A 26,037-nucleotide genomic window follows, 5' to 3' on the forward strand; every position below is an offset into this window, starting at 1 on the left:
AACTAATGATTATTTTCATAATATCTCAATGAAACTTAAAAAATGCCCATCATAATTTCCTAGAGCTCAAGGTTACATAATCAAATGAATCACTTGACTAATTGTTGCAGCTGTAGCTGTGAAACTGCTAATTTGATGAATGGACTGGTGGATGAGATGTGAGGAGGTGGACGGTGTGTTCTGTGGATTATCCAGAGTAACTGTTCCTGAAAACAGATGCTGCTGTTGAAACTAAACTCCACTCCGAAACCTCGACGATCTGTCTCATTAGAAAACCTGGACAAATACTGGAGATGCTCATTTTGATGTTTTATGTTTTGGTGTTTAGCTGATATCACATTTGCTGTTTCTACTATAATGTTTATTACGACATGTTCAGTTTTAAGAGTGAAGAGCTGCTGACACACAGCGGATTGTTCAGTCATGAAATAACAAGTGTACAGGTGATTCATCTGTGGCTTTTACAGGCTTTAGCTGCTCTTTCCAAAGCCTGAAATGTTGAACTCTTCACGTCACAGTGACGTCGTTTTCCCAGAGAATGAAGCAGGTTTTATCTGAACTGACTGGTTCACTTCACAGATGGATCTGAACGGACTGTAACTGAAATACAAAGAATCGTGTGGAGGTATCTCTGCTGACCTTCAGGTCCAGGTGGACTATGTTGTTCTGGTGGAGGAAGGAGACTCCCTCTAGGATCTGCCTCATGAGCCTCTTCACGTCCTCCTCGCTGAAGGCCTCGTCCTCCCGATCTGCCACGCACTGGTTGAAGATCTCGCCTCCGGCCGCACTGCACAAACAAACAAACAAACAAACAAACAAACCATGTTCACTGAAAGAAGTCAACAGCCCTCCCTGTTTGTAATAGACTTTTTATTTCTTTTCCAAACAATAAAAAAGCAGTAAAAAAACAGTAACATCACACAGAAAGACATAAACAGAAGAGATAAACATCATTTTAATAAAAACAATCAAAAATCAGAACACCGAAGACAAAGAAGGAAAGAAATGTAGATAATGAAAATATATAAATCTATATATCCACAGGGCAACACTGGTTTCATATTGTATTCATTTATGGGCCCCATGTTTTCCTGAATACTTCCAGCCTGTAATTTAAACATTAATTATTCATATTTTGGTCATTTCTCCCGACCACTCGTTGAAGGGGAAGATATTTGTTGTTGAGCCTGAGCTCGATCCTACAACCTGTGGTCAGAGCCGGTCGGGAACAGCCCTCCGTGTTTAAATAAAGGCGAAGAAGAAGAAATTCTTCAGTGTAAAAGCATCAGAGATGAGCATCCGTCTACAGGATCACTCTTTGTACACTGTCAGGGAGGCTACAGCCTGAACAGGTCTCATACACAGTGTCAAACCCAAACCACAGTCGGATCCCTGCTTCATCATGAAACTTGTTCTACGTCGTTCACGGCTTTTTATGGCGAATCCCAGAAGACGCCGTGGAAATAAATCTCCGTCTAACCCCGATGTACGAGTGTGTGTGAATGTGTGTGTGTGTGTTGACTGGCTGCGGGTGATGGCAGAAATAGACCTCCAGATATAGCAAAGCAATTATGAGCGCCTCTTGAACGAGGCCAATGAACAGTTGACTGATCACTTCTCTCTGACATGAGGAAACAGACAGAGGTTGTAAAATAAAGAGCAAAATAAAAACTGTCTCAAACTATTGTCGACACTAAAGCTCCCGCCCTGCTTCGAGCACCATGAACGTCCTCTGACCTGAGGTAACCTCTGTCGGACAAACTCAATTAGAAACTGAGAAAGAAAAGGAGGCAGGGCAGTCAGGAATAGACGAGGTGTTCCCTCAGGGTGCTGCTGAATTAGGCTTTATCTCAGAGGAAGGTGGAGACGGCAGGAAGAGGAGGGGTGGGTGAGAATGTTTGGGGTTTTCAAGGTGAGAAGAAAGAGCCTTTAACCGGAGTACGGGCGACAAAAACAGTCTGGACGGCCGAACTAATGAAAGTCAAACAGCTCCTCACAGAGGTGCTGCTCAGGTCCTGGTCCTGGTCAACAGGAAGTTCTTCAAGGTCAATCCTGGTTCATCGTTTCAGACACTGACCTCTGACCTCTGACGCTTTTACCTCTGGATCTGTTATTTGTTCTTTTCGTAGTTTAAACTTCTTTCACTTTTACTCTGGGGCAAGATGCACAAAGTCTCTTAAGTTAAGATTTTCTTTAAAGTCCAATTTAAGATTTCCCTAAAATAAAAACTTTTGCACAGAATACCCTGTCTTTCCTTAAAATGTTCCCTTAAGTATTTAAAGTTTTCTCCTTATACTTATGAAATCACTTAAAGTCAGTTAAGACGTTGCACAAAAGACCTTTGCATCCAAAATAAGGAAAAAACTTTGTACTAATTGTATCTGAACTCAACATGTCTGAGTTTATGTTGATAAATGAAGAGGACGAACATCCCAACAAGAGTTTGAAACTCATCATCAATGAGAGGAATTGATTTGCTCCATAGATTTGATCGGCATCAGTTTCTGATCTGATCTGATGGCTCCACCTCCTCAGCTCTCTTCAGGTTAACTCTACAGTCAATGATGCTCTGTGTTTTATGCTACGGGATCTTTTTAATCAATTATTGATGAAGTATGTCATGTCCATTGATCCGAGTGTGAGACGCTTTGACCGTTTTCATTAAAGTTTCCATTAAATGGATGAAATGGCGACGCACTTCTTTAATGTCATTTTTTAAGACATTCTTTTTTCTTCTGGTCAACTTTGTGAGACGATACAGGTGAGATGTTCACAGGTCTCACAGGCGCTAATGCTGGCAAACAAACGGTCTCCATGGAAACTGTAGAATTTTACTGCAGTAAAATCTCATTCATTGCTGCAAATGCCTTAATGTTTTTCCTTAACAGAGGAAACCTTTTAAGTGATTCTTTGCAACAACCTTCAGTAACTCCCTCAGCTGAGGAGAAATTCAACCTCAAGTGTCAGACGTCAGTGGAAAACTTAAAGTGTTCTGTCCAAGCCGACACCTTGATACTTGGACAAGGGAGAGGAAGAGGAGGGAGGAGAGAGAAGATGAAGATATAGAGAGAAGCAGGCAAACAGGTTAAATGTGGTTTTAAATAAAGATGGAAGTCGTTGCTCTGGACTGCACAACATTGTTAGAGTTTCCATGGCAACTGCTGGACCTCAGTTAAACGTGTGCTCTAGTTATGGCACTGCATGCATGTCTGCTGGGGGTAAGTTTCCATTTAACACAGTTCAGACTCATTTAAACATGTTATTAAACTGAATTTTTTAAAGTAGACCTGTTTGACACACTGATAGAGTTCAGTGCTCTGCGACAGTTAAAAGGTTCATTCACCTGATTCACACAAAAAAAAGTTTGTCTAAAGAATCAGGTTCCTCTGAAACCTCTCAGGTAAGAATTTAGTTTGTGGCACTACAAGCATAAGGAAATCACATTAACTATAAATTGTTCAAATGGTTGTGAAATTTTCTCAAATAAAACTTTGCCTTCCTGTTGCTATGAAACCACCACAATAATTTTTATTAAATAACCAACGGTACAGACGGTTTGTGAGAACTCTCTCTTTTATTACTTTTTTATTTTTGTGCTTCTCACTTGTGGTTGAGAAAAACAGATGTGTGTTTGCAGGCAGCTTAATGCTAAAGTATAAATTGTCTTGAATCAAGCTATAACCATTTAACCAGTCTTTACACACAAATACACACACACTTTGTTAAGGCGTTGGCGTGTGTGGATTGGCTGCTTTAATGAGAAACAGTGAGTGTGTGATGAGAAACCAGAGAGCTGAAGAGGAGGAGAATCATGATGAATAATTAGGTCAACTGAAGGAACGTGTGTGTGTGTGAAATGATTGGTTTCTAATCTGTGTCACCGTTGCACACACACACACACACACACACACACACACACACACACACACACACACACACACACACACACACACACACACACACACACACACACACACACACACACACCTGGTTTCGGCACGTGCATTAAACTAATGGAATCTCGGTTCATTCCTCAGAGGATCAGACAGAAACTAATCCAGTCTGGCAAACAGGAAACAACAACTTCAGACGTCCTCATGTATCTGATGTGGAGGTTCCCACACACACAGGAGCTTTTACCCGATGACTCATCAGATTACACTCATATCTGAGTAAATTGGCCTTTTGTTGAAAACGGGATCTATGTCTGTTTTAACACAGGGTCAGTGATGTGTTTAGAGCCTGTAATGAAACCTGCGTCATCTTCAAACAGCTGCAGCATCTGTTGATAATAATGATTTTGCTTTGACCAAGAAAGTGTTTCATGTTGCCTTTTAAAGTTTTCTGTCAGAGTTCTGGAAACTACCGGAGACCATCTCGTAAAGGGATCACAGCAGCCGCAACGCCCGCCAACATGTTGATGTTCTCAGGACTCATGGGTCGGACCACACCCATCCTCGTACTATGAGTTCAAGTTGGTCTCAACCACACACCTGTAAAGTTTCACGGTATCTTGGAGGTTGTGACGTCATTGTGACCGACATTTTAATTTTAATGATAATAAGACACGGCCGATTCAATAGCATTTGATTTTCAAAAACAACTCGGACTGTGAATGATGGCGTGGAGAGGGAAGATGAACGGAGACAGATCATGTGTCACTTTTCATGTAAACACAACATGAAGCAGATGAATGAATTATTTTTTCCTGCAGTGACAACACAGGTAAAACACAGCGACCTTTTACCTAAACTGGCAAATATGAACAACGAATTTAACTGAATTAGGAAATTACAGTTAAAATATGAACAAATTACACGACAACATATTAAACTGAACTTGTTTGTTTGTTTATTGTAGTCTCAACTCTTCCTCCCTGGATCTAAAGTGACTTCTCATCAGCATGAACTTCAGACAGAGTTTTGAACATTTCTCACAGGGACGTGCTCAGAAGTCTGACGGACTCCCTGAACGGGGGATTTCACGATCCTGCAAGCGCTCGCTTCACCGAGAGGAAGTCATGCAGCATGTGCTCCCTCTGCACCGAGGACACAGCTGCTCCTCCAGGCCGCTCCAAGGCCATCTCCGAGGGGAAGTTAGTTACCTGCACGATGTCTGTGCGCAAAATGTAAAAAGGTCTGTGCGTCTGCCTGCACGAGCGTGATGTCACAGACGCTGCCGTCTAACTCTGCTCTAATCTGTCAACACGAAGAAAAGACGAGGAAACTCAGCTCATCAACAAATCAACCTTCTAAATAAATAAATAAAAATTCAATTATTTAATGTTTATCTTGGATGAAGACCTCAGTGACCGAGGAGCCTCACTAAACGGGTCATCCACAACAGAAACAGACACACACTAGAAAAACACCTCCATTGATATGATCCCAGACAAAGGCAGGTTGGCATGCTGCCTGTGTGTTGCCCCAGAAGCCTGATGGTGGGGGGGTCAGTCAGGTTCAGGCAGGCCAGAGGGCAGTCAGTCAGCGCTTGATTGGTGAGTTGCTATTGTAATTAATGAAATCAGTGTCAGCTCAGTGCTGTGGGAATGGATCAATTCAGCTTTGATCAGCCGCCCATTTGGACTCTGATGATTTAGTAGAAGAATGACATGAACTCAGTCAGCTGACCTAAATAACCGGCTTCATAAACATAAACATAAACACCCACTAAACAACAAGGGGGAGGGGGGGGGGGGTGAAGGGTCTATACATCTGTATCTGTAGGAGGCTCTGAACTGATATATAAAGTATATATAAATATAAAACACCAGATAATCCTCCATGAGTCTGACTCGTTCACAGAGAGCCAGTGGAGGAATCAGTCAAACTCTTGTACCATCACAGTTACAGTAGAGAGAGGAGCCACAGACACAGATGAGTGTGGAAGAGGAAACCGTCTCCACAATGGACAGAAGAGACAAAGAGACAAATGTGCGTGACAGAGAGAGGGGGAGCGATAAAGTCAGAGTGAGGTCAAGTGAATGCCCTGCAGTGGTCCTCCATACTGCTCTCATCGTGTATTCATGTCCACAGAACTGGAGTTTCCCTCATGCTAATGGCTCCATTTACAACAGAAAAACAGCGTCTAACTTTGGTTGTGGAGCCACGTTCGTCCAAATGCCTGAAATCTGACATCACCACTAATTACAGCCGGGGCCGAATTAACCTGCTGCGGGGCCCCAGGGCAAAAATGAGCTGTGGGCTCCTACTGAGCCGACCCAACATGGCCCCTGAGTCCCACTTACAGTATTTCTACACTGAACTGAGCTCCAGGTTATATTATACAAAAACATAAATATATTCTAGTGTTTGGTTTTTGCTTTATTACCAAAAAGGTCAGACATGACGCACAGCTTGGGGTGATCCAAATACCCTGAAGTTGCAAGTGCAACTCAAAAGCAACATGAAAACAAAGCAGAACTAGAATCATCTCCTCGTGGTCGTATCCCTCCGCCACTCAGACTAGTTCCAGGTTACGTCCCTGTTTATCCACAGTCAGATACAATACGAACCATTTGTGTGAAATTTGGTCATAATTGCTGTGAAGTCTTGAATAATGGCTAAACAGAGTTTTGTGAGGTCAGGTGACCTTGACCTTTGACCTTAACCACTGAAATCTAATCAGTTTGTCCTTGAGTCCAGGTGAACGTTTGTGCCAAATGTGAGGAGATTTGAGGAGTTCTCGAGGTATTGCGTTCACAAGGCCAAAATAATGTTTTGTGAGGTCAACGTGAACTTGACCCTTGAACTTTGTCCTTTAGCCACCAAATTTTAATCAGTTCATCCTTGAGTCCTAGTGAATGTTTGTGCCAAATTTGAAGAAGTTCCGTCACAGCTTGACTGAGAAATCGTGTCCACGAGAATGTGATGGACGGACAAACAACCCGAAAACGAAATGTCTCCGGCGCGGAGGGAATAAAAATATTTGTTTTAAAAATTAACACAATTAAAGTTCATTATCAAACAATAAAATAAATAAAGAGCTGAAAATATCAAAACAAACATATATACATCAGCTATTTAATCACCTAACTTAATCAACTTCAACCAAAACACTGATCTGACCTGCAGAATAACAGGAACATGACAGACAGAACATGGTTGATTTTATGAGGTTGGGAGTTTCACTTCTAATCACCCACAAATGTAACAGCCAGTCATATTCAGTTTATATCTTGAATTCAAATAAACTGTTTAAAATATGCAGCTGATTCAGTTCAACATGAATGACGAGTGTTTGGAACATCTGACCTGACGACTTCCACTGCAGCAGGAGATCAGCAAATCCCCGGTTTCACACAGACGCTCAGACTGGTCTGTCGTGTTGGTCCAGTCTTAATGTTGCTCACAGACGGACTCATTTTAAACCAAAAACATTAGACACCTTAACAGACTAACTCAGGCCTGAGACCAGTGTTACCATGGTAACAATTAACACCTGCGCTGAGCAATAGCGCTCTACAGCAGAAAACAGGAAACCATGGCTCATAATTTGTGGTTTGCTAACATTGTTATGGAGAGCGTGATGAGAAGGGAAAAAGTTTTTAGAGACGCCAGTGACTGTTTTTTTTTTTCTTTCCAAATCAGATTTTGAATTTTTTTTTAATTGTTTCACTCTTCAAGCAAAACGTCCTTGTAACTGTTGAATTCCTCCAAAACACAAACATGTTCTGCTGAGGGTTGACAGAGCTGAATGGTTGGATACGGTTCCTCGGTTCGCCATTTTTTTATTTTAAAAAAATGTCTTAATTTACCCAGAATTCATTGTACCACAGTCTTAAGATAGTCAAGAACTAAAGTGCTTTGTGCAATGGATGAATTTAAAATGAAGGATTGTGAAATGGACAAACATATCGTTCCGTTGTTGACAGTGAGTAGAATATAGAACAGTAGAATATAGAACAGCAGAATATAGAACAGCAGCCTCATCCTGAATCAACTCGTTTCCCTTCTCTCTCTCTCTCTCTCTCTCTCTCGGGGCGAGTGGCCATGCTTTGGCAGGTCACGTGCGGCTCGACTGACATAATGAACTCCCAGCTGGAGCTCAGCCAGCAATGAGGCCATGTAGCTCTCTATTGCTCTCATTCATTCTCTCTCTCTGTTTAACCGTTCTCTCCATCACGTTTACACTATTCCTGCCTCTGTCTCTTTCCCTCCTCTCTCATTTTTCTCACTCTTCATTGATTTCTTTCTTTCTCTCTCTACCAGCCTGGAAAAAAGCTTTGGGCCCCTCTGCCTGCCCCCCCCCCATCATGGCATGAATAGTTTTCTATGTCAAGTTGACCCTCATTCGTAGAATATCTGGCCCCCTCCTCCCTCCATCCATCCTTCCTTCGATCCTCCTTCATCACCACTTAGCCCACTACCCAAAATATCTGTCAGCTGTCAGCCGAGAAAAAGAGGAGGATGTTGTCAACGTCCAGAAAGAATGAAAGTATTCTGCTCCATTTTTTTCCCATATAAAAAAACCACATATGAGAAATGAAAGGGGCTGGGGGGGAGGATTAAATGGTGCTTCATTCATATGATTCACATGATCACAGACTTGAATTGATCGTCTTTCCCCTGGTTGTTTATCAGTGTTTATCGGTGTCTAATATTCTTTTATTGAAATATTTATTTTATATTTATGATCCGTTCTATCGTCTCCATCACAAACAGCAGATATGATTCACACTGATCTGATGAAACTCAGGACAGTGTCACTGTTGGGACGGGCAGTTTAAATGTCCTAAATAACTCAATGTCACATCTTTTTGCATAATGTTGATTTGAGATGTTTTTTATTTATGCTGTTCTACATGTTTTATTATGCTCGGATACTTTCTTCTTTTATTTCCTCTGGTTTAACTTTTTTTCTTGTAAAGCACTTTGTAACTTTAGGTTTGTAACTTTAAGAAAAGTGCTATAAAAATAAAGTTATTATTACTATAAATATATTTAACTTCCTGAAATCTGATTCAAAAGACGGCCTTTTTGAGACGTGGATCTAAAAACAGCTGACACAACAACTACACGTTAAAAACATGTGAACAGTGCTACCATGAATCATTACAAAGCTGTCAGTTGTTCTCTGTAGTAGTGTAATGTTATGTTGTATTATATTATATTATATGAGAAAAAACAACAACAACAACAAAAAAATTCCTCATATTATGTCGATTCTTTAATTTTCTTTTTCAAATTTTATGGGGAAATAATAATCAATCTGTACTGTCTTTGTCTGTGTGTGTGTGTGTGTGTGTGTGCTTGACTATGTGTCTGACGAGGAGCACTATCCTCACTCAGAGCAGCAGTTAATTCTCAGATTATCCTTTTAATGAACAATGGCTGGGATTAGGATTATGGGTTGAGGTGGGGGAGGACTGGGCCCACTGGACCAGTTAAAGGAGCATTTATGGGATCTCCTTAACAGGACAGACTGCGTTGTATGGCATGTGCTGCTGAGGGCACATAATCCTGTAACACACTACAGTCCACACAGCACTGGTGCAGACAGAGTGAAATCAGAGCTGGATGACATTCATCTCACCTTTAAACCATAGCTAACATGAAACACATCACTGGTTTTTTCTCATCAAAGTCAAAAGAGCTGGGACGTGGGAGGAAATCCCAGTTTGGCAGCCGGTTTCACAGAGACAGACTTTGACTCTGACATAGAACAAACAGTCTGACTTCAGATAGACTTAGTCTAAATCCATCCGTTGCACAAAGCAATTTAGTTCTTGACTATCTTAAGATATGGTTTAATGAATTCTGTGTAAATTAAGAATTTTTTTCTAAATAAAATTTAAAAAATGGCCGACAGGGGAACCACATCCAACCTCTCAGCGCTGTTAACTTTCAACAGAACATGTTTCTTTTGGAAGAATTCAACAGTTACAAGGACGTTTTACTTTGGAAATTCAGTGATGAGTCAAACTGTAAAAAAAAAAGAAAAGAAAAAGAACAAAAACCTGATTTGGAAAAACAAAATGGCTGCTGTCTCTCTTTCCCTTCTCATCACTCTCTCCATAACGTAATGTTAGCAAACCACAAACTATGGGCCATGTTTTCCTGTTTTTTGCTGTTGGGTGCTGCTGGTCAGCACAGCTGTCATTTATTGTTACCATGGTAACATCAGTCTTTGGCCCGAGTTAGCCTGGAGGTGAGGTGTCTTTGTTTTTGTGAAACGGTCTGACTGACATCAGACTGCTCTATGACACAAATTAAGACTTTACTAAAGTATCTTTGTCAAAACTGGAGTTTGACCCGGTGTAGGATCTAAACATCAGGACAGAGCTGCTCAGGTTTATGGAAGAAAAATACTACATCACTGGAGAACCGGTTCAGTTCAGGTGACGTCAGGACACGAACAGGAACATCACAGACAAGGTGTAAGGGATCAGCTCGTCCTTCACTCCAGCTGGTTTCCAGTTTCAACACAGGAGTTATAAATGACAGATGACAGCTGATACTAAATGTGTCAATACCATCTAATCCAGCAGTTTGACTCTCCTCTGTGTGTGTGTGTGTGTGTGTGTGTGTGTGTGTGTGTGTGTGTGTTTAGTGGGAGTTCTGCGTGTCGCTATGGTGATAAATTCAGGCAAAATCCAATATGGTATGTAGTGGGACAGAAAGAGAGAGGAAATGAGAGAGACCTTCTTGATCAGCCTGGCGTGTCATGATGAACTCACACACACACACACACACACACACACACACACACACACACACACACACACACACACACACACACACACACGTGATACTGTATGGGGTTGACTCTAGCCGCACCAGTTGTTGATTATGATCTCATCTCACTGGTCATGCCTGGGCCATGCTTGACCTGGTTCCCATAGTGTGTGTGTGTGTGTGTGTGTGTGTGTGTGTGTGTGTGTGTGTGTGTGTGTGTGTATCCCACATACTGGGTCAAACTGAGCTGTGCTCCACTCGGTCCTGTTTCAGTGTTACTGATGGATTCTCTCTCCGTCACCTCTCGGTCGGAGGCCTGGGATACAGGAAACCCAATCCACCGTGTCCTACGACACAATCCGTGTGTGTGTACACAAAGGACACAGGCGAGGCACATGGTTGGAATAGCTGGTGTTTGCTGGAGCATTAAAGTTTGGCCTGAAGCTCTGCAGGACTAAAACGCTGCAGCTCCCTGCGGCGCTTTTCCTTTGAGGATATCACACCGTTCACTTCCTGTTCATTTCAGTTTAGTCAGCGACAAATCAAATCTCAGTTTCAGTCTGACACAAACATTTATGGCCCTTATTCTGAAGAACATCCCCGCACACCAAGTAAAATATAATACTCCACTGAGTACACTGCCACAGCAATAAAAGGGAAAACTAAAAACCAATAATTACAACCAATCACAACCAATAATCACGTTTTAATTCTGTGCACAATTATCCTGGATACTTTGATGAGTTGAAAAGGAGGTTGAGCTACACTGACTGCAGACAAACTATATGAATGACCAACTCCACAGAGACTCGAACCAAACTCCCTGGTTCTAATGTCTTTTCAGAAATGTTATTTTCTCCTCACCTGGATCGTGAAGCAGGATTATCATGTTTAACTGATGTCACATAGATGATTCTAAGTCTTTGGTCATTGTGTTTAGGTTGGATACTCACAACTCCAGGACTAGCACCATCTCAGAGGCCATCTCATAGACCTGGTGGAGGTTGACCACCCGGGAGCTGACGGTGGCGAGCTCCAGCACGGAGATCTCATGGATGATCTCCGTCCGGCAGTCCTGGCCTTTCCGTCTCTTCCTCATGAACTTTGCGGCGTACTCGTGGCCCGTGCATTTCTCCACACACTTTCTGACCACAGCGAACTTCCCCCTGAAAGAGAAGAGGACCGTCAGTGCTGCACACACACAGGACACGTTCAGGTGAGAGTGTAACTGGAGGACGGCGAATCCAGTCCGATTTTAATAAAACACCATGTTATTCCTCCTAATAGAGACGCCGCAGACTCGTATCTGATTTCTGTTTTCCTGTTGGTCATGAGAGGGCTCACAAGACCTTAATGATTAGGAATTGACTAATTGATCTGGACTGAAATGGTTCTACAGAGGGTGAAAAAAGAGACACAGAAATCCACCCATCAAGAAACAGTATGATGTGAGTCAGGGGTAAATGTCCTTTTAATAATGGTTTCTGCACTAATCTGTTCTTTTTAATGTTTAATAAATGAGACCAACAGCGCTGAAATTATTCTATATGAGCCTCATTGTTCTTTCAGTTACGACCAGGCGACTGGAGGGGGAATGTTTTCATCTTCGTTATGTAATAAACTGCTCAAGGCTTATTTCAAGATATGGAAAACACATGAGTCACAGTCAGATGAGGGGAGATAAGCAGTCATCAGGTTGTTTAACAAACTTTCATTATGCCTTTTCTTATATGTTCTTTTTGTTTGCTGATGTTATTGCAGCTTTTTAAATCTATTTTATTCTATCTCATCATCAGCTTTCTTATTTGTTTTTTTATTAGCTCATCCAACACCTGTGAAGCAAACTGCTAGAGGGTGAACCGCAGTAACCTGTATGAAAAGTGATATACAAATTAAGTTACTGTTTGATTGATTTGATCAAGATCATCTGAACCACTTTAGAGGTCAAACTGAAAATTAGCGCATCTGAACTGTCGCATATCGTCTCACTTTACAGAGGAAGAGGGGTCAAAGTTGAACCTCATCTCATTTCTGCCCTCAGTACTTCACACGTTACTCTGATTCCGTCACAGAGTTCCCTACGGAAAGCTAGAGGGTCAAACCAACAGCCAGTGGGCCTGCCTGGGCCATGGACTTAATGTACAGTCCAGCACAGAAGAAGAGCAGAATCTAGGGTCACAATCTGTGGAAATATCCAACTTTAACAGTAATTTCTCCTCAGGCAAAGATGTTATCATTTAGGGCAGAAAGTAGACACAAGTCTATATCCAACAGCTCTGTGACACCAGACTTAGGAAAAAAACAACACGCTCATGACAATACTAACTTACAGTCATTGCCATCCAGAGCTGCGCTAATATATTAGCATGGCTAAGAGGGAGGATTAAGGGACAACCCACTACATGACAGTTATAAAATAAGGGCAAAGCTAAAGAAAACACTGATTTGGTTTCTCTGAGACTTTTTAGGAGGCGGTTCAAGAGCTGAGGAGCAGCAACAGCAAGTAAACCAGAATTATGAATCTAAAAAACAGAGCCAGTACAATTGCTAGAAATTTGTAAATTAAGTGAAGCTGAGTAGAAATCTTTCTTTGAGAGATTCTGGCATCAGAAGTTTCCCAGCTAACGAGGCAGAGGCTTAACCACGTTCGGTTTCAAACAGCTGCACAGATGTTTATTTGGTGTAAATGTTGGGTTTAAAAACATCGGTTAGAGACATTTCGTGGATTGGGCTGTGGATGTGGTTGGCTATGTTTCCCTCTCCCCTCCCACCACAACAGTCTGGCCTGACCCAGTTTTACTGCAGACTGGAAGGTGGTCTGATGTGAAGACCACATAGTGCAGTGTGCAGACACACGAGTGCTGCCCAGGGGATATCCTCTGAAATGCATCCGGTGATGGAGATGACAAGCCCACATCACGCCCTCCCTCTGGCTACTGTTGGCAGTCAATGCTCCAATAATCAGCAGCAGCACCCAGCTGAACGTGAGCGGTCCACAGCCAAGACACATTCACGCTGACATGACAAACCTGCTCTGTCTGCTTCTTCAAATCTGGACAGGAATTACTCTGTGGCATGACATTAATAAGGACGTAATATGGAGATTAAAGAAAACAGTTGCTTTACTTCTCACAGACTCAGAACAAGCAGGTGGAAGAAAGAGAAGAACTGAAACCTGATCTGTCAATTATGGATATTTTCACTTGGTCTCTGTGCCACCAGAAAGAATCAGTGTTAAGTTTCAACTAATGTCTGTCCTGTTTACCATCCAGAACGTTTAATGAAGAGCAGCACAGCCAGTCAGGAGTCTGCTGGATGAAAAGCCACTTTGATTTGATTGGTTGCTGGTTGTTCCTGTTGGCCACTGCACACCGTCTCAGCAGAGAGTAAAATACTGTGCACGGGCTTGTGCCCAGCATTTCACTGAATCTGGATCCAGCTCAGAATCTGCTTTGGGAACTTGAATCCTTTAGAAACGCTCAGCAGACTCCAACAGTTTGTTTGGTTGAGACTGTAAAAGTGGCGTCTGTGAAAATGACTGAGATCACTTTACAGTCATTTGGATGTTAATGGGCAGCTGACATAATAGGCCTATGGTTGAAATTGCAACATGTAATTTCGTAAAAATGGTTAGAGCAGTTTTTATCTTGTCGTAACCACATATGGTGCCAACTTCAAGAAGGTGCAATGTTTACAGAAGGTTGGGTAGTATTCCCTACAGACGTCAGTAATTCAGAACTGTAGCAGTTATTTCTTGCCCTATTTATAAACACTACAGTGGCTGAGCAGGAATGTTTGACTCTCCACATCCATAATAATCCAGGATAAAGCACTATTTATTTATTACAAATGATAGATTAATACAACGCTCAGAAGTTCAAAACTTAACTGAATATAAGGACTGCACAGAGAAGCTAGGGAGTGTCTGTGGCAGCCTGGACAAAGACCCTCTAACAATCACTTCAACATGTAGAAATGTTCACTGTTTAACTCAGTTCTGGTTCTTATGTTCTTCGTACTTTGCCAAAGAAGTTAGTTCAGTAAAGACTTCCTGTTTGGATAGGAATGTAAAATTCAGAAAAGATGAACTGCACGTCCACCATCCACTGAGGTGAGAAAACTAAACCCAGACAAAGAAGAAATATTATCAAGGCAGAAAAAGGTAACTGATAAAAATACAATCGCTCGTATAGTTAACATATCAACTGTAACATGACCTTGGTAAAGTCCACAGCACAGTGAGATACTGTAACACTCCAGGTTGTGGGGGTGGTAATGAAAGAAGACTGGCACTGTGACCCAGCGAATACTGTCGACTTTCTGTGGAGCTACTGTTGTCAGGAGAGACGGTGATGGAGGTAAAACTTTGAGGCTTAAAAAATGAGCGACGAGCGATGAGAGACGTTATTACAATAAAAGTTAGAACTAAGGAGAGTTAACCAAAGATCTGCTGCACTTTTTCCTACATTACATGTTGGATAGTTTGGGCGTTGGTTCTCAGTCCTGCTCCCAAGAACCCCAAATCTACTGTCCTGTATACAGTGAAAGTAAAGGTGCATTTCCTGTTTAAGTTTAATGAACATTTCAGCAGCTGTCACCTCTTACTCTTCCAATGACGTTAGTTCAAATACTTTGAGCACTACAAATAAACTGACAAATTGTCTCCACAGTTTAAACTTCAAACTAACACGTTACATTTTCAGCGAAAACATCATCAGCTGATTTAAGCTCATACACTTCAAACACTTTTAGTGCTTCAATTAAAGTGTTTGCACCTACAATTTTCAACATAAGCAAATTAAATTCAACTTTCTTCTGGAAATTCTGCTTTTTTCTGGTTATTATAGAATTCAGTCGGTAAAAAGCCAATAATTTCTTTCTTAAATCAATAAATAAATCACCACAAGCAGAGATGATAAGAGTCTGCTTTGTTGTTAGCCAGAGTTTGATATTTTCACTCCTGCAGTCTGAACGAGCAGCTTTAAAAAAAAGTCTTCAAGAAAATTATTTTTTAAAATAAAACAGTGAAGGGACTGTAAAATAGCTAAATGAGAAATCGAGGATTCTCAGGACCTCCACAAAGCACTGTATTATTCTCACTCTGTGCTCCAGGGGAAATAAAAACATGATGTTACAGTCAGGACTAAGCGTCCTGCACAATAAGAGCAACAGAGATCTCTAAGATGAGAGTAACTCGAGTCCTTCTTCATGAAACCACAGCTCAGAGCGAGAAGCTGTGACATTAAGACACAATGAGAAAGACTGTGTCAGGGTCCGGAGCATGACGAGCCGCTCCGGGCCTGGAGCTGCACTGAGCGGCTTCATCCTCAGCTGGACTCATGTGAGAGTCATGGGGCTGCAGCAGCTGGGAGCAGAGACGTGTTACACATTCATTTATTGGTGCGACTGGCTTCTCCATCTGTGAAGTGAATTTAATAAAGCACAATATGAATGGAAAGATTGATGCGATTAAACTGAATGTCTTTGGGTTTTGGACCAAACGAGTTATTTGACTTTGACTCTGGGAAACTGTGAGAAGTTTGTTTCTTTTCTAGTTTCTGACATTTTATGGATCAAACAGATGATGATAAAAACTTTAAGGAGCAGCTGTAATAATACTGATGTCTTCATCTAATGATCACCTTCACTTTCTCCTCAAATCTTACCATTAGTTCTGATTAATTTGAATACAACACTATAATACATGTAATGATGTCTGTCTCACTGGATTGACAGTCTACCTTCACAGTAAGGCATCTCACAAAGTCAGCAAACAGCCTAAAGCCACAGTTTTATCACCTACGGTCCTCACATTACACAGACCATGGTGATCCATTCACCACAGCTCGTTAGATGTCTCAGTTCAGGAGACAGGCATGACAGACGGACATTACATCCTTGGAGCACTACCCAGAATGCAATCCTTGTTGCACTTGAACTGTTCATTGTGAATTTTCAACACAAATAGATGAAGTTAAATATCGATTTTTCCCACATTGAATCTCAAATAAAATTCTATCCCATGTCACAAAATGGACAAAACTGTTCCACAGTTGATTTCTGACAGTGATCATGAACTGAAACTCTCACAAAAGGTTCAGTTTCATTTACTTTGCTGTGAGTTTCCACTCAGTGGTTGATACTGTATAAGGCTGAAAGCACGTGAGTGGAAATGCTCAAAATATTTTATTTCTCTCAAAGAGGCCTCTCTGTGCACTGCACTGAGTTGTAGCATTTCCCTTTCAGTTTGTCAAAGCTTCACTGTCACATACATGGACACTGCAGCAGGTGTGACGATACTCAGACTGCTGAATTTAATGATCTGAGCAAGGAAGGAAGGAAGGAAGGAGGAGGAAGCAGAGGAGCCCAGATGAGGATGAGGAAGATGATTCCAGGATTGTGTTGCAGCAGCTACTTGTGAACATTTTGTGTTTGGCCAGACTTCTCAGTATCTACTAATCTACTAATTGTAAACTAATGATTTATCAAACCTGGTTTTCACTATTCTTTTAACTCACATCCATAAATAACAGTTTTAGGGGCCAAACGACACATTGAACTCACTGCTTTGTAAATGTAGGTTGTTTTTAGGTGAAATGCATGGATATGTCAGTTCACACTAACCCAACAGACACTTTGATCATTTGCTCTCACGCTGGTCACTAGATTAATGTTTCGCAATTTAAGGTCCGTTGTTATTTTTGTGAAGTGTCAAAATCCAACTTTACATCAGTATTTAATATTTTATTTAAAGTATAACAAGTGTTGGACTTATCTCAATTTCTTTGCTCTTTATCTAAGCAGGTCAAATTTTTAGCCCGTTAACATGAGAATAACAGTTACACCTCACAGTTACTGAGTGTTAACAGATAATATCTGTAAACCATTTTATTTTAGTGATGTGTATATTTCCACTAAAATCCTGGAAACGTTGACATTTACAGAACAGCTTCTGAGTTTCTCAGGTAGAAAAACTGGAAGTAAAAATCACATCAGCTCAGAAACTGACATGTTGGTGCAATCAGGTCAAAAGAAGGTTTAAGGTTTCATCTCATCGAAGGAGGACGTTTGTACTAAAAGTTGAAAAGACTTTAGTTTCACTGCAGCTGGATTAAAAAAGTGTCGTAGAGAACAGATCAAATTCCCAGACTGCTCCTGTCTGAAATGATTAGACTGAGAAAAGTGAAGGGAGGGAGGGAAGGAGGGATTACTGCAGGCCTGTATTTAATCCACACATACACATATACATATACTCTGCATCATAGAAACAATACATCATACACACTTCATTTGTTCTTAAGGGACAAACTGTGGCAGAGCAGTTGATTATCAGATGCCAAATTCAGCTATGATTTTAGTTTTTCATGGCAGAGTTGTGGTGGTTCAACGACCCCGGCGTGTGTCAGTGTGGGTGTGGCCACGCCTGGGATCAGTCCATAGATGCTGTTTGGTTTGGGAGTCTGGGCCTGCTCTTTAAAAACCATACTGGGCCACCACAGCCTTTTCTAAAGCAGCGTCAGCACATTTCCAAAGCCAGCAGCCTCATTCACAGACTACACCCTGAAAGAGACGGCTTTTGTGTGTGTGTGTGTGTGTGTGTGTGTGTGTGTGTGTGTGTGTGTGTGTGTGTGTGTGTGTGTGTGTGATGGCATGGTTACAGTTAATGTAAAGAAGCATCTAATGGATGCAGTGGATGACTTTGAGAGGTTACAGCCTAAAGCCAAGCTGCAGCAGAGCCTCAGTGTCGTGTGTGTGCATTAATACACTGATTAGGTTTGAACACAGCACATCTAATGGAGAGCTGCAGCACCAGCTGTTCATCAGTCCAACCGCGGCCTGGTTGTAGTGTTGGTGTTTACTAAGTGAAGATTTATGAATCACTGATTTAAAACAAATTGTAGCATGCAAACATATATAGAGCTTTACTGTGATCGTAAATATTTACACTGCAGAGTTGTTGAAATTTAATCATGTTCAGATATCATTGAACTGTTAGTTCCCAGGTTCAAAGCCTGTATCTGCCCTGCTAACGTGCCCTTGAGCTTTTCTCTGGATTGTGAAGAGTTAAATTTGAGCTTTTAATTAGGGCTGCACGATATGCAAAAAAATCATGTTGCGATTATTTTTGCAGATATTGGTTGTTTAAACATTTGATTTTAAATCTTAAAATGATGATGATGTGATTTTTGTTTGATTTTCTACCAAACAATCATGTTCCTTTAGGTCTGGAGAATAGGATTTGTAGGTCGGGGCGTCTCTGTAGCACCACAACACTGATGGTGCTAACAATGAACAACAATGAGACACATTTTACCTTATCAAAAAAACTGCAGCTCCTGTGATTTGGATATTGCACTTATACTTGCCATATTGTGATTTCGATTATATTTTGATTAATTGTGCAGCCCTACTTTTAATGAAGCATAATTCATGTTACAGTCAATAGCTGCGTTTCCATGAACCTGCTTAATGCACAATTTGAAATTGTGAACTTAAAAACGAGTCATGGAAACATGTGAATTTAGGAAAAACTCAACTGTCACAGGCAAATGTAAACGCTCGCATGAGGTGGTTTTTTAGACTGTTTGACAAAGCAATATTTCACAAAAGTGAAATGGAAACACTTTACGTGGTCACTGCCTGATATAAGAGGTTTGTTTTTCCGTTATTAGGTGAGCCAGACGCCTTCGATTAAATACTACAGCAGCTACTGCGGTGGAGGTCATCGCTCCAACTACCAGCTGATGCAGGAAATCTGTCGTCACGTTTAATTGGAAGGACATCACGAGAGGAGTAAACTCAGCTTTATTCACATAACATCTCTGAACAGAAACACAGGACATTTGTTGTTGTGTTTTGTTGACCTTTCTAATATAAATCTATTCTATTTTGCAGAGAACTGGAATTGAAATCTTGCTAATGACATGATGAATATGATGTAGTCACTTTTGTTTGATGTTGTATTAAAGGTGTAAAATGAACCAATTACTGGTCCCAGTTCGGACTGGTTTTACAGTCTCTTGGGGAGGTGGGGTTATTCTAAAATGACCTCCACTGGTCTCTGATGTTAAACCCGTCCGGAGCATATATGTGGGTAGCTCGCCCCCACCGCTGTAATAATTGCAGCCGCAGTTACCTGATGGTTTCTGATGAACCCACAACTTCTCTTGAATTTTGAATCCCGTCCTGAGGGAAAGTCTCTGTATTTTAAAGTGGATCTCTGAGTTGTTGTGTCATCTTTTTTTAATAAGCTCAGGGTGAAATTTGACTTTTCTGTAAAAACTGTTTGTTGCTGACCTGATAGAGGGAAACGTGCCAACACCAACATATATGTAAACATACGACAGGTAGGTACTGCTGCTCTCGTTTGATCCTGTTGTTATTTTTTTAAAGTTATTATTAGTTGCTGTTTGCAGTGTATGAGTGGATGTACAGAGAGCTATAACTGGATTACACTGATACTGAACACATGATGATTCTCAGGCGAGTTGCTGTCGCGTCTCTTTTTTATTATTTCTAAATGGAGCACAGTGAAAACTTTATTCCCCTCTCCCCCTGTCATGTTAATCCTGTCCAACGGAGCTGAAGTGCAAAAGAAATGTGTTTCCACCCACAACTAAATATCAGCTACCAGCAGCTTCAGTGTATCAGCTCTCTACAAACCCTGTGGAGGCTGTTTGCAGTCTCATAGCTGGGCTCTGTGACAGGGACCAGGCAGCCCTGGACACATTTAATGAAGTAAAGATTTTCACTGGCCTGGGGCCAAACACTCGCTCTGGCATCAACAGATTCCCCGTGTGCACAGCGGGGCCGGTTGATCGTGTGCATCCTCCTGTCAGTTCACTGTCATTAAATCTGTCACTAATCTCAGAGCCACAAACACAAAGGCAGGAGATACAGTTCTGGAAAAAAAGAAATTGATCAGCTGCCAACAGAGTGTTCCCAATCCCCAGAAGCTTCTACATTCAGCCATCAAGTGTGTCCCGTATGTTAGACTTTACACCATCACTGCAACAGTGTCCAACACACAGACTGTGCAGGTAAAGAGCATGAAGCTAATAAAAGAGAACATGGTTTAGATAAGATGCGATTAATGGTCTCTACTGTCAGTATTGTCAATTAACTCTGATTGGATTGTAGAAATAATCAACGAGCTGATATATGCGCTTAACTCTGTCGGACCCAAACAGCTGATCTGTGGAGTAACACAGTGTGCGCCGTGGTTGTGCTTGTGTGTAGGGAACATGGTTAGAAAAAATGTATTTCCAAAGTAAAGGGCTTTTTGACGGCGGTGAAAATATTCAAAATAAAGCGACAATTAACCTGATATTAGCTTTTTTCTGTTAGCATCTTTTTAAGTGTCTAAAACGTGTGTGTTCTGCAGCTCATCACTCAGGTAAATACCTCACACAAACCCACTTCAAATAACTATCACTTTAAGTTATCACATCCAGAGTATCTCACTCACTCACCTGGGCACAGATAAATGTAGATTCTTTTAATCTTGTTATCCATATAATTACATGTTCCCGTCAATATTAAAGCAGCAGGTGGATCAGTGCTTGATACTGCTTTATCAGAGGAGGGTGAAAAAATGAATCGATCAGTTCATCAGTTGAGTTAATTTAATGTAATGAAATAAGTCAAAATTAAAATGAATTGTGTACTGTCAGATATTATCAGTCAAAAAAAAAGTTAACCATAGCCATGACACTGGGTCCCTGGTGAGATCTCCTAACCAGTGCAATCAGTAAAGAGCTGTGCCCAGGACCATATGGGCTAATAAGAGAGTGGCCATTTCTGTCACTAAGACCCATTCTGGAAAAAGCTTTGGGTCTTAACCATCTGGAATCAATGACCGCTTCACCATTGTCACAGTCACTAAAGGAGCTTGGCTGCAGGCCATCTGGGACTCCCACCACAGAGACGTACTGGAGGGTATTACCTTAAACTCCCCCATCCTCAGCTTTCGTCAACCCCTGACTGTGACACATGGACAGCCAGCAGCAAGCAGGGGGTCAGACACTAACAAATTCTTATCGTCCTCCTCACAACATCAAGTTTCCTTATTGTTTTCATTCAGGAACTCTCAAGTCTCACATGTCACAGCTTCTAACAAGCACCTGAACGCACCAACAAGACGACTCAACCACAAACCTCATGAAAATGGAACTAATACATGAATAAAGCCAAATCAGTTTTCACTCCGATTGGTCATCTATGTCAAAGAGGTTGATTTTAAAATCTAATGGTTTGGAAAAGGGCTGTAATGGAAAGTATATATGATTTGTAATTAATGGTGAGAAGATATATGGGGGATAATTTCTGGATTGCGTATTCGGGCCACTGTAGGTAAAAAAAAAAAGAACAGAAAAAAGATGGAGCCAGACATTTTGACATTAAAGTCACAAATTTACAAATTAGCAGAAAAGTTTAAGTGGAAATTGATTTTGTTAGAAGTTAAAATTTATGTATATCTATAAGGATAATTAGGATATAAACATTTTCAAAATCGGTGGATTACATGTGAGAGAGGCGAAGACGGAGGGACACGTACTGTGTACTCGAGTATCCATGACACACAGGACTTTCCTGATTTCTAGATCTGGATCAAATCCAAGACCAGAGGACGAGAGGTGATGAGTAAAGAGACTTCCATGTTTAACATTAAACTGTGCTGACTGTGCACAAACTCAGAGCTGAGTAATTATTCACTACAACTTGTAATGCATCTCACATTTCATGGTATTTCAGGAGTTGGAAGGAGGAGGGGAAGTTCCAGAGAGAAGAAGCTTGTTTTATTCTGAGCATCTGACTCTAACAACTGAATCACTTCACTGTTTCCATTTCTTGTGCTAAATCATTTTGGCACGTTGCTCTCCAGAGATTTCACAGCACTGCACTGTCTTCTTCTTTTCCCTTTGATTTAACTGTAGCTGTAGGTGGAGACCTGAAGTGTATCACCTCCTGTTACTCGAGAAAGACCTGACCAACAGGTTCCTATGAAAGACATTTTAGGATATACCCCACTGGAACATGTGGAACCTGAACATGCCTCTTTGTCGGCCCAGTGAGAGACTGAGTGGACCACCTAACGACACAGACAGGGAGTTTCCCCACAGAGAGAGAGGAATGCTGGGAGGGCCGCTGGGCGTGGAGGCGTGAGCTCGACGGCATCTATCCTTGTCTTAGTCCGGAAACTGCTCACTGTGCACATCACACTTCACTCTTCACACTCTTCTCACACACACACACACACACACACACACACACACACACACACACACACACACACACACACACACACACACACACACACACACACAGTGCTGGAACGCTGTGCTGCAGGCAGAATGTTCTGCAGGCTTGTTCCATGATCATGCTTCAGTTTCAGGCTGCACAGCTGTGAATCTCACCAGAGTGGAATAATGAGCCAGAACCTTCCACACAAAAACAGCAGACTCCGTTTCAGCAGAATAAATAAATGAAGCTGAATTAACTCAAAATAAAAACACTGCATTAGGAAGGTGAATAAGTAATGTCTGTTTCAGCTGACACTAAATCTCTCCACGTACGTTTGATCATGTTCACAGTCGTCCAGTTTAATCTGAAAAGGCTCATGAATGAATTCCAGCCCTGAGTTCAGACGGCTCAACCAGAGAATGGGCCAAGAGTCACATTCAGTCAGGGAATAAACACAAGTTGTTTGGCCACGGAACAACAACCGCTTCATCTGTTATTACTCCAATTAACCACCTGAACAATGTCGACTGTTGGCTGAAGAGAAAAACTCTTCAGGAAGTGAAGCTGTGGCCTGCAGGCCAGTCGTCTTCCAGGCACGAGTTCACCGATGAGTGACACAACCAAAGAGGCAGTTTAATTTTTACACAACGTCACATCAGATTTGTGACTTTAAAGAACAGGTTCACAGCTTTCCAAGTCTGTTTTACAACAATGACTACATGACTACAAGCCAAGTGCACAGTCAATGTCATATCTTAACAAATGTGAGCTAAATTGTTCCAATTCATATATTTTATTTATTGCTATTAAAAAAATCTTAAATTGCAGTTTCTCATAACAACATGCCTATGGCCCTTTGCACCACAGCATTTATCCATTTCAGCCTTACACATAAAGACCGACTGCAATACTAATACAAGAAATTACAATTAAAATGAAAAAAACTAGACACAATGATAGAAAACTGAATGAAAAACACTGAAATAAATTTGAGACTGTGGGAGAAAAAGTTTAAAAATTACTGCTGATGAATAAAAGTAGATTTGTATTAAACACAAATATGAATAAATAAGGAGAGAGAGACAGAGAGAGATTGCCACAGTTTGCTGAGAACAATAACACGACATGGTCGACGCCTCGGTGGCGTACATGAACATGAACACACGAACTTGTGTCAGCTGATCTGCTCACTACAATGCTGCAGATCAGATCAGAGTAGTGCTGCAGATTAATGTAACCTTTCATGTTGCTCTGTGGCAGCTAATCTCAGTCACAATGTCATGTCATGCGATGCAAAGCCACACACAAATACACACGCACATACGTGCGCACACACGCACACACACACACACACACACATACACAACACACACACAGCCTTTGTTGAGGACCTCTAAGACTCACACATACATAGCTAACATAGCTGCATAACAGGAGATTATTGGCTGAAATTACTTTGATTCAGCCGAGTCTTACCTCAGCTCTTATCTCTAATGTTATACCTGAGTCAACAAACCGCCACAACCACAATACTGTTCAGAGGACCAAGTCATTCTATGGGCAATTACTCATGGAAAAACTTATCTAACCAAAAAGGGATTGGCCTTATGACATTGTTACAGGCTATACCCCAGATCAGTTGAGCATACAGGATGGAGACCATTTCCTCTAATGATTAACCTTTAAGAAATCCTGTGAAAAATCAGCTGGCATCAAACGACGGACTGGATTTGAGTTTCAGGTGCCAAAGACGAACAGGACCATACTTTTATCAACCTTTCAATGTGTAACTAATGACACACAGATAAAAAAAGATCCCACAATCAGCTGAATAGAAGTAGAAAAATTGATACCCAACTGATAATGATATTAGTTTTGAATCCAGATATAAGCCAGTATACATGCATGTCTGTGCATCAGTTTATCTCAGAGGACACTGCAGCAGTGGCTCATTAATGCAGGTCAAATCAATTCATCACTTCTGCCGGATCATGCAGTAACTGGAGGGACATGAAGTAACTGAGGGTTGATATAATCTGTTCAATTTAAGAAGGAAATATGATTTCGTACGTTTCTAGGAAAGAAATGCAGCTGATAAATAAATCCCAAACATCTCTATTTACTGTTGTGACCCAATCAGACCAGTCAGGCGTGCATACAGGAGCCTGGCAGACAGCCGGGCTGTCCCGGTGCCAGACCTGCTCAGTGACCGCTGCCAAGTAAACAACAACAAACATTTCAACTGCACAAAAATGTAACTTGAAATATGTGCTTTTACTTAAACTATGCTGCATTATACAACTGGCAGAGCCATGTTATCCTGGCAAACAAATTAATAAAATAAATAATAAATAAAATTAAAAATCATCTAATTAATTTTAGGGCAGAGTTCTCCAAGAATACCTGATGTTCTGGTAAGGAGTGTTCCAGACAGTTGGGCTTACCTTCCGAGCTCTTTCCCGGGGAGGATGGTGTAGTGGTCGGTGAAAGGTTCGTTGGTGATGGGGGTCTTGATTTCGGACAACAAGCCGCTGACACCGCGGCTCTGGCTCGGTTCGGCCGCTGGGCTGCGCAGGAAGCGGGTTCGGCTCCTCGTGTCCCCGGCTCGTGGACATTCGGGGATCATGACGTCGTTTCGGTCGGTTAGCTTAAAGTTCAAATGAAAACTTTGACAAACGGCAACGTTAGCACACTAATATTAAACTACACAGAGGACTAAACGGTGAAAGACAACACGAATATCACTGTCTGTCGGCCTAAGAGTTAAAAGCGCCCGCATAGTTTAATATTCTGTCAAATAACGCGACTGTCCGGCTCATTTTGATGAAGTTATTCGGTCTGTACTTCTCTCCTCGTTTGTCAACGGTCCTCAACTTGCTCCTCACTTACAAACCGGAGCGCTGCTGTGCTGTCAGTTACTATGGCAGCCTGTGTTGATTGACAGGTGGGCTGGCCTATTGGACGGCGTGCAGTGGGGGCGCAGTGGGGCGGAGTGCTTTCATGTGTAAAAGGATAAAAGGTATCGTTCCGAGTTAAAGAAAAAAAAAAATTATGGAGGCTCAAAATGGCCAATAAGTAAATAAATTAACAATTGTGAAGCAAATAAAGTAAATAATAA

The 26,037-nt window shown here is 41.4% G+C and overlaps 1 protein-coding gene across 1 annotated transcript in view; it reads right to left on the bottom strand.

The window, feature by feature from the left end:
- Positions 1-25,780, bottom strand: part of stk17a (serine/threonine kinase 17a) — a 30,267-nt gene extending 4,487 nt beyond the window's left edge. The window contains exons 1-3 of the mRNA XM_022754053.1: positions 25,364-25,780; positions 11,630-11,842; positions 640-787 (exon numbers count right to left, since the gene is read on the bottom strand). Of these exons, the coding sequence (XP_022609774.1) occupies positions 640-787; positions 11,630-11,842; positions 25,364-25,545 (543 nt within the window). The 5' untranslated portion in view covers positions 25,546-25,780. The remainder of the gene's footprint in view (positions 1-639; positions 788-11,629; positions 11,843-25,363) is intronic.
- Positions 25,781-26,037: the final 257 nt, after the last annotated feature.

The sequence above is a fragment of the Seriola dumerili genome, unplaced genomic scaffold (assembly GCF_002260705.1).
Source record: "Seriola dumerili isolate Sdu_G_001 unplaced genomic scaffold, Sdu_1.0 BDQW01000216.1, whole genome shotgun sequence".
Classification (NCBI taxonomy): Eukaryota; Metazoa; Chordata; class Actinopteri; order Carangiformes; family Carangidae; genus Seriola; species Seriola dumerili.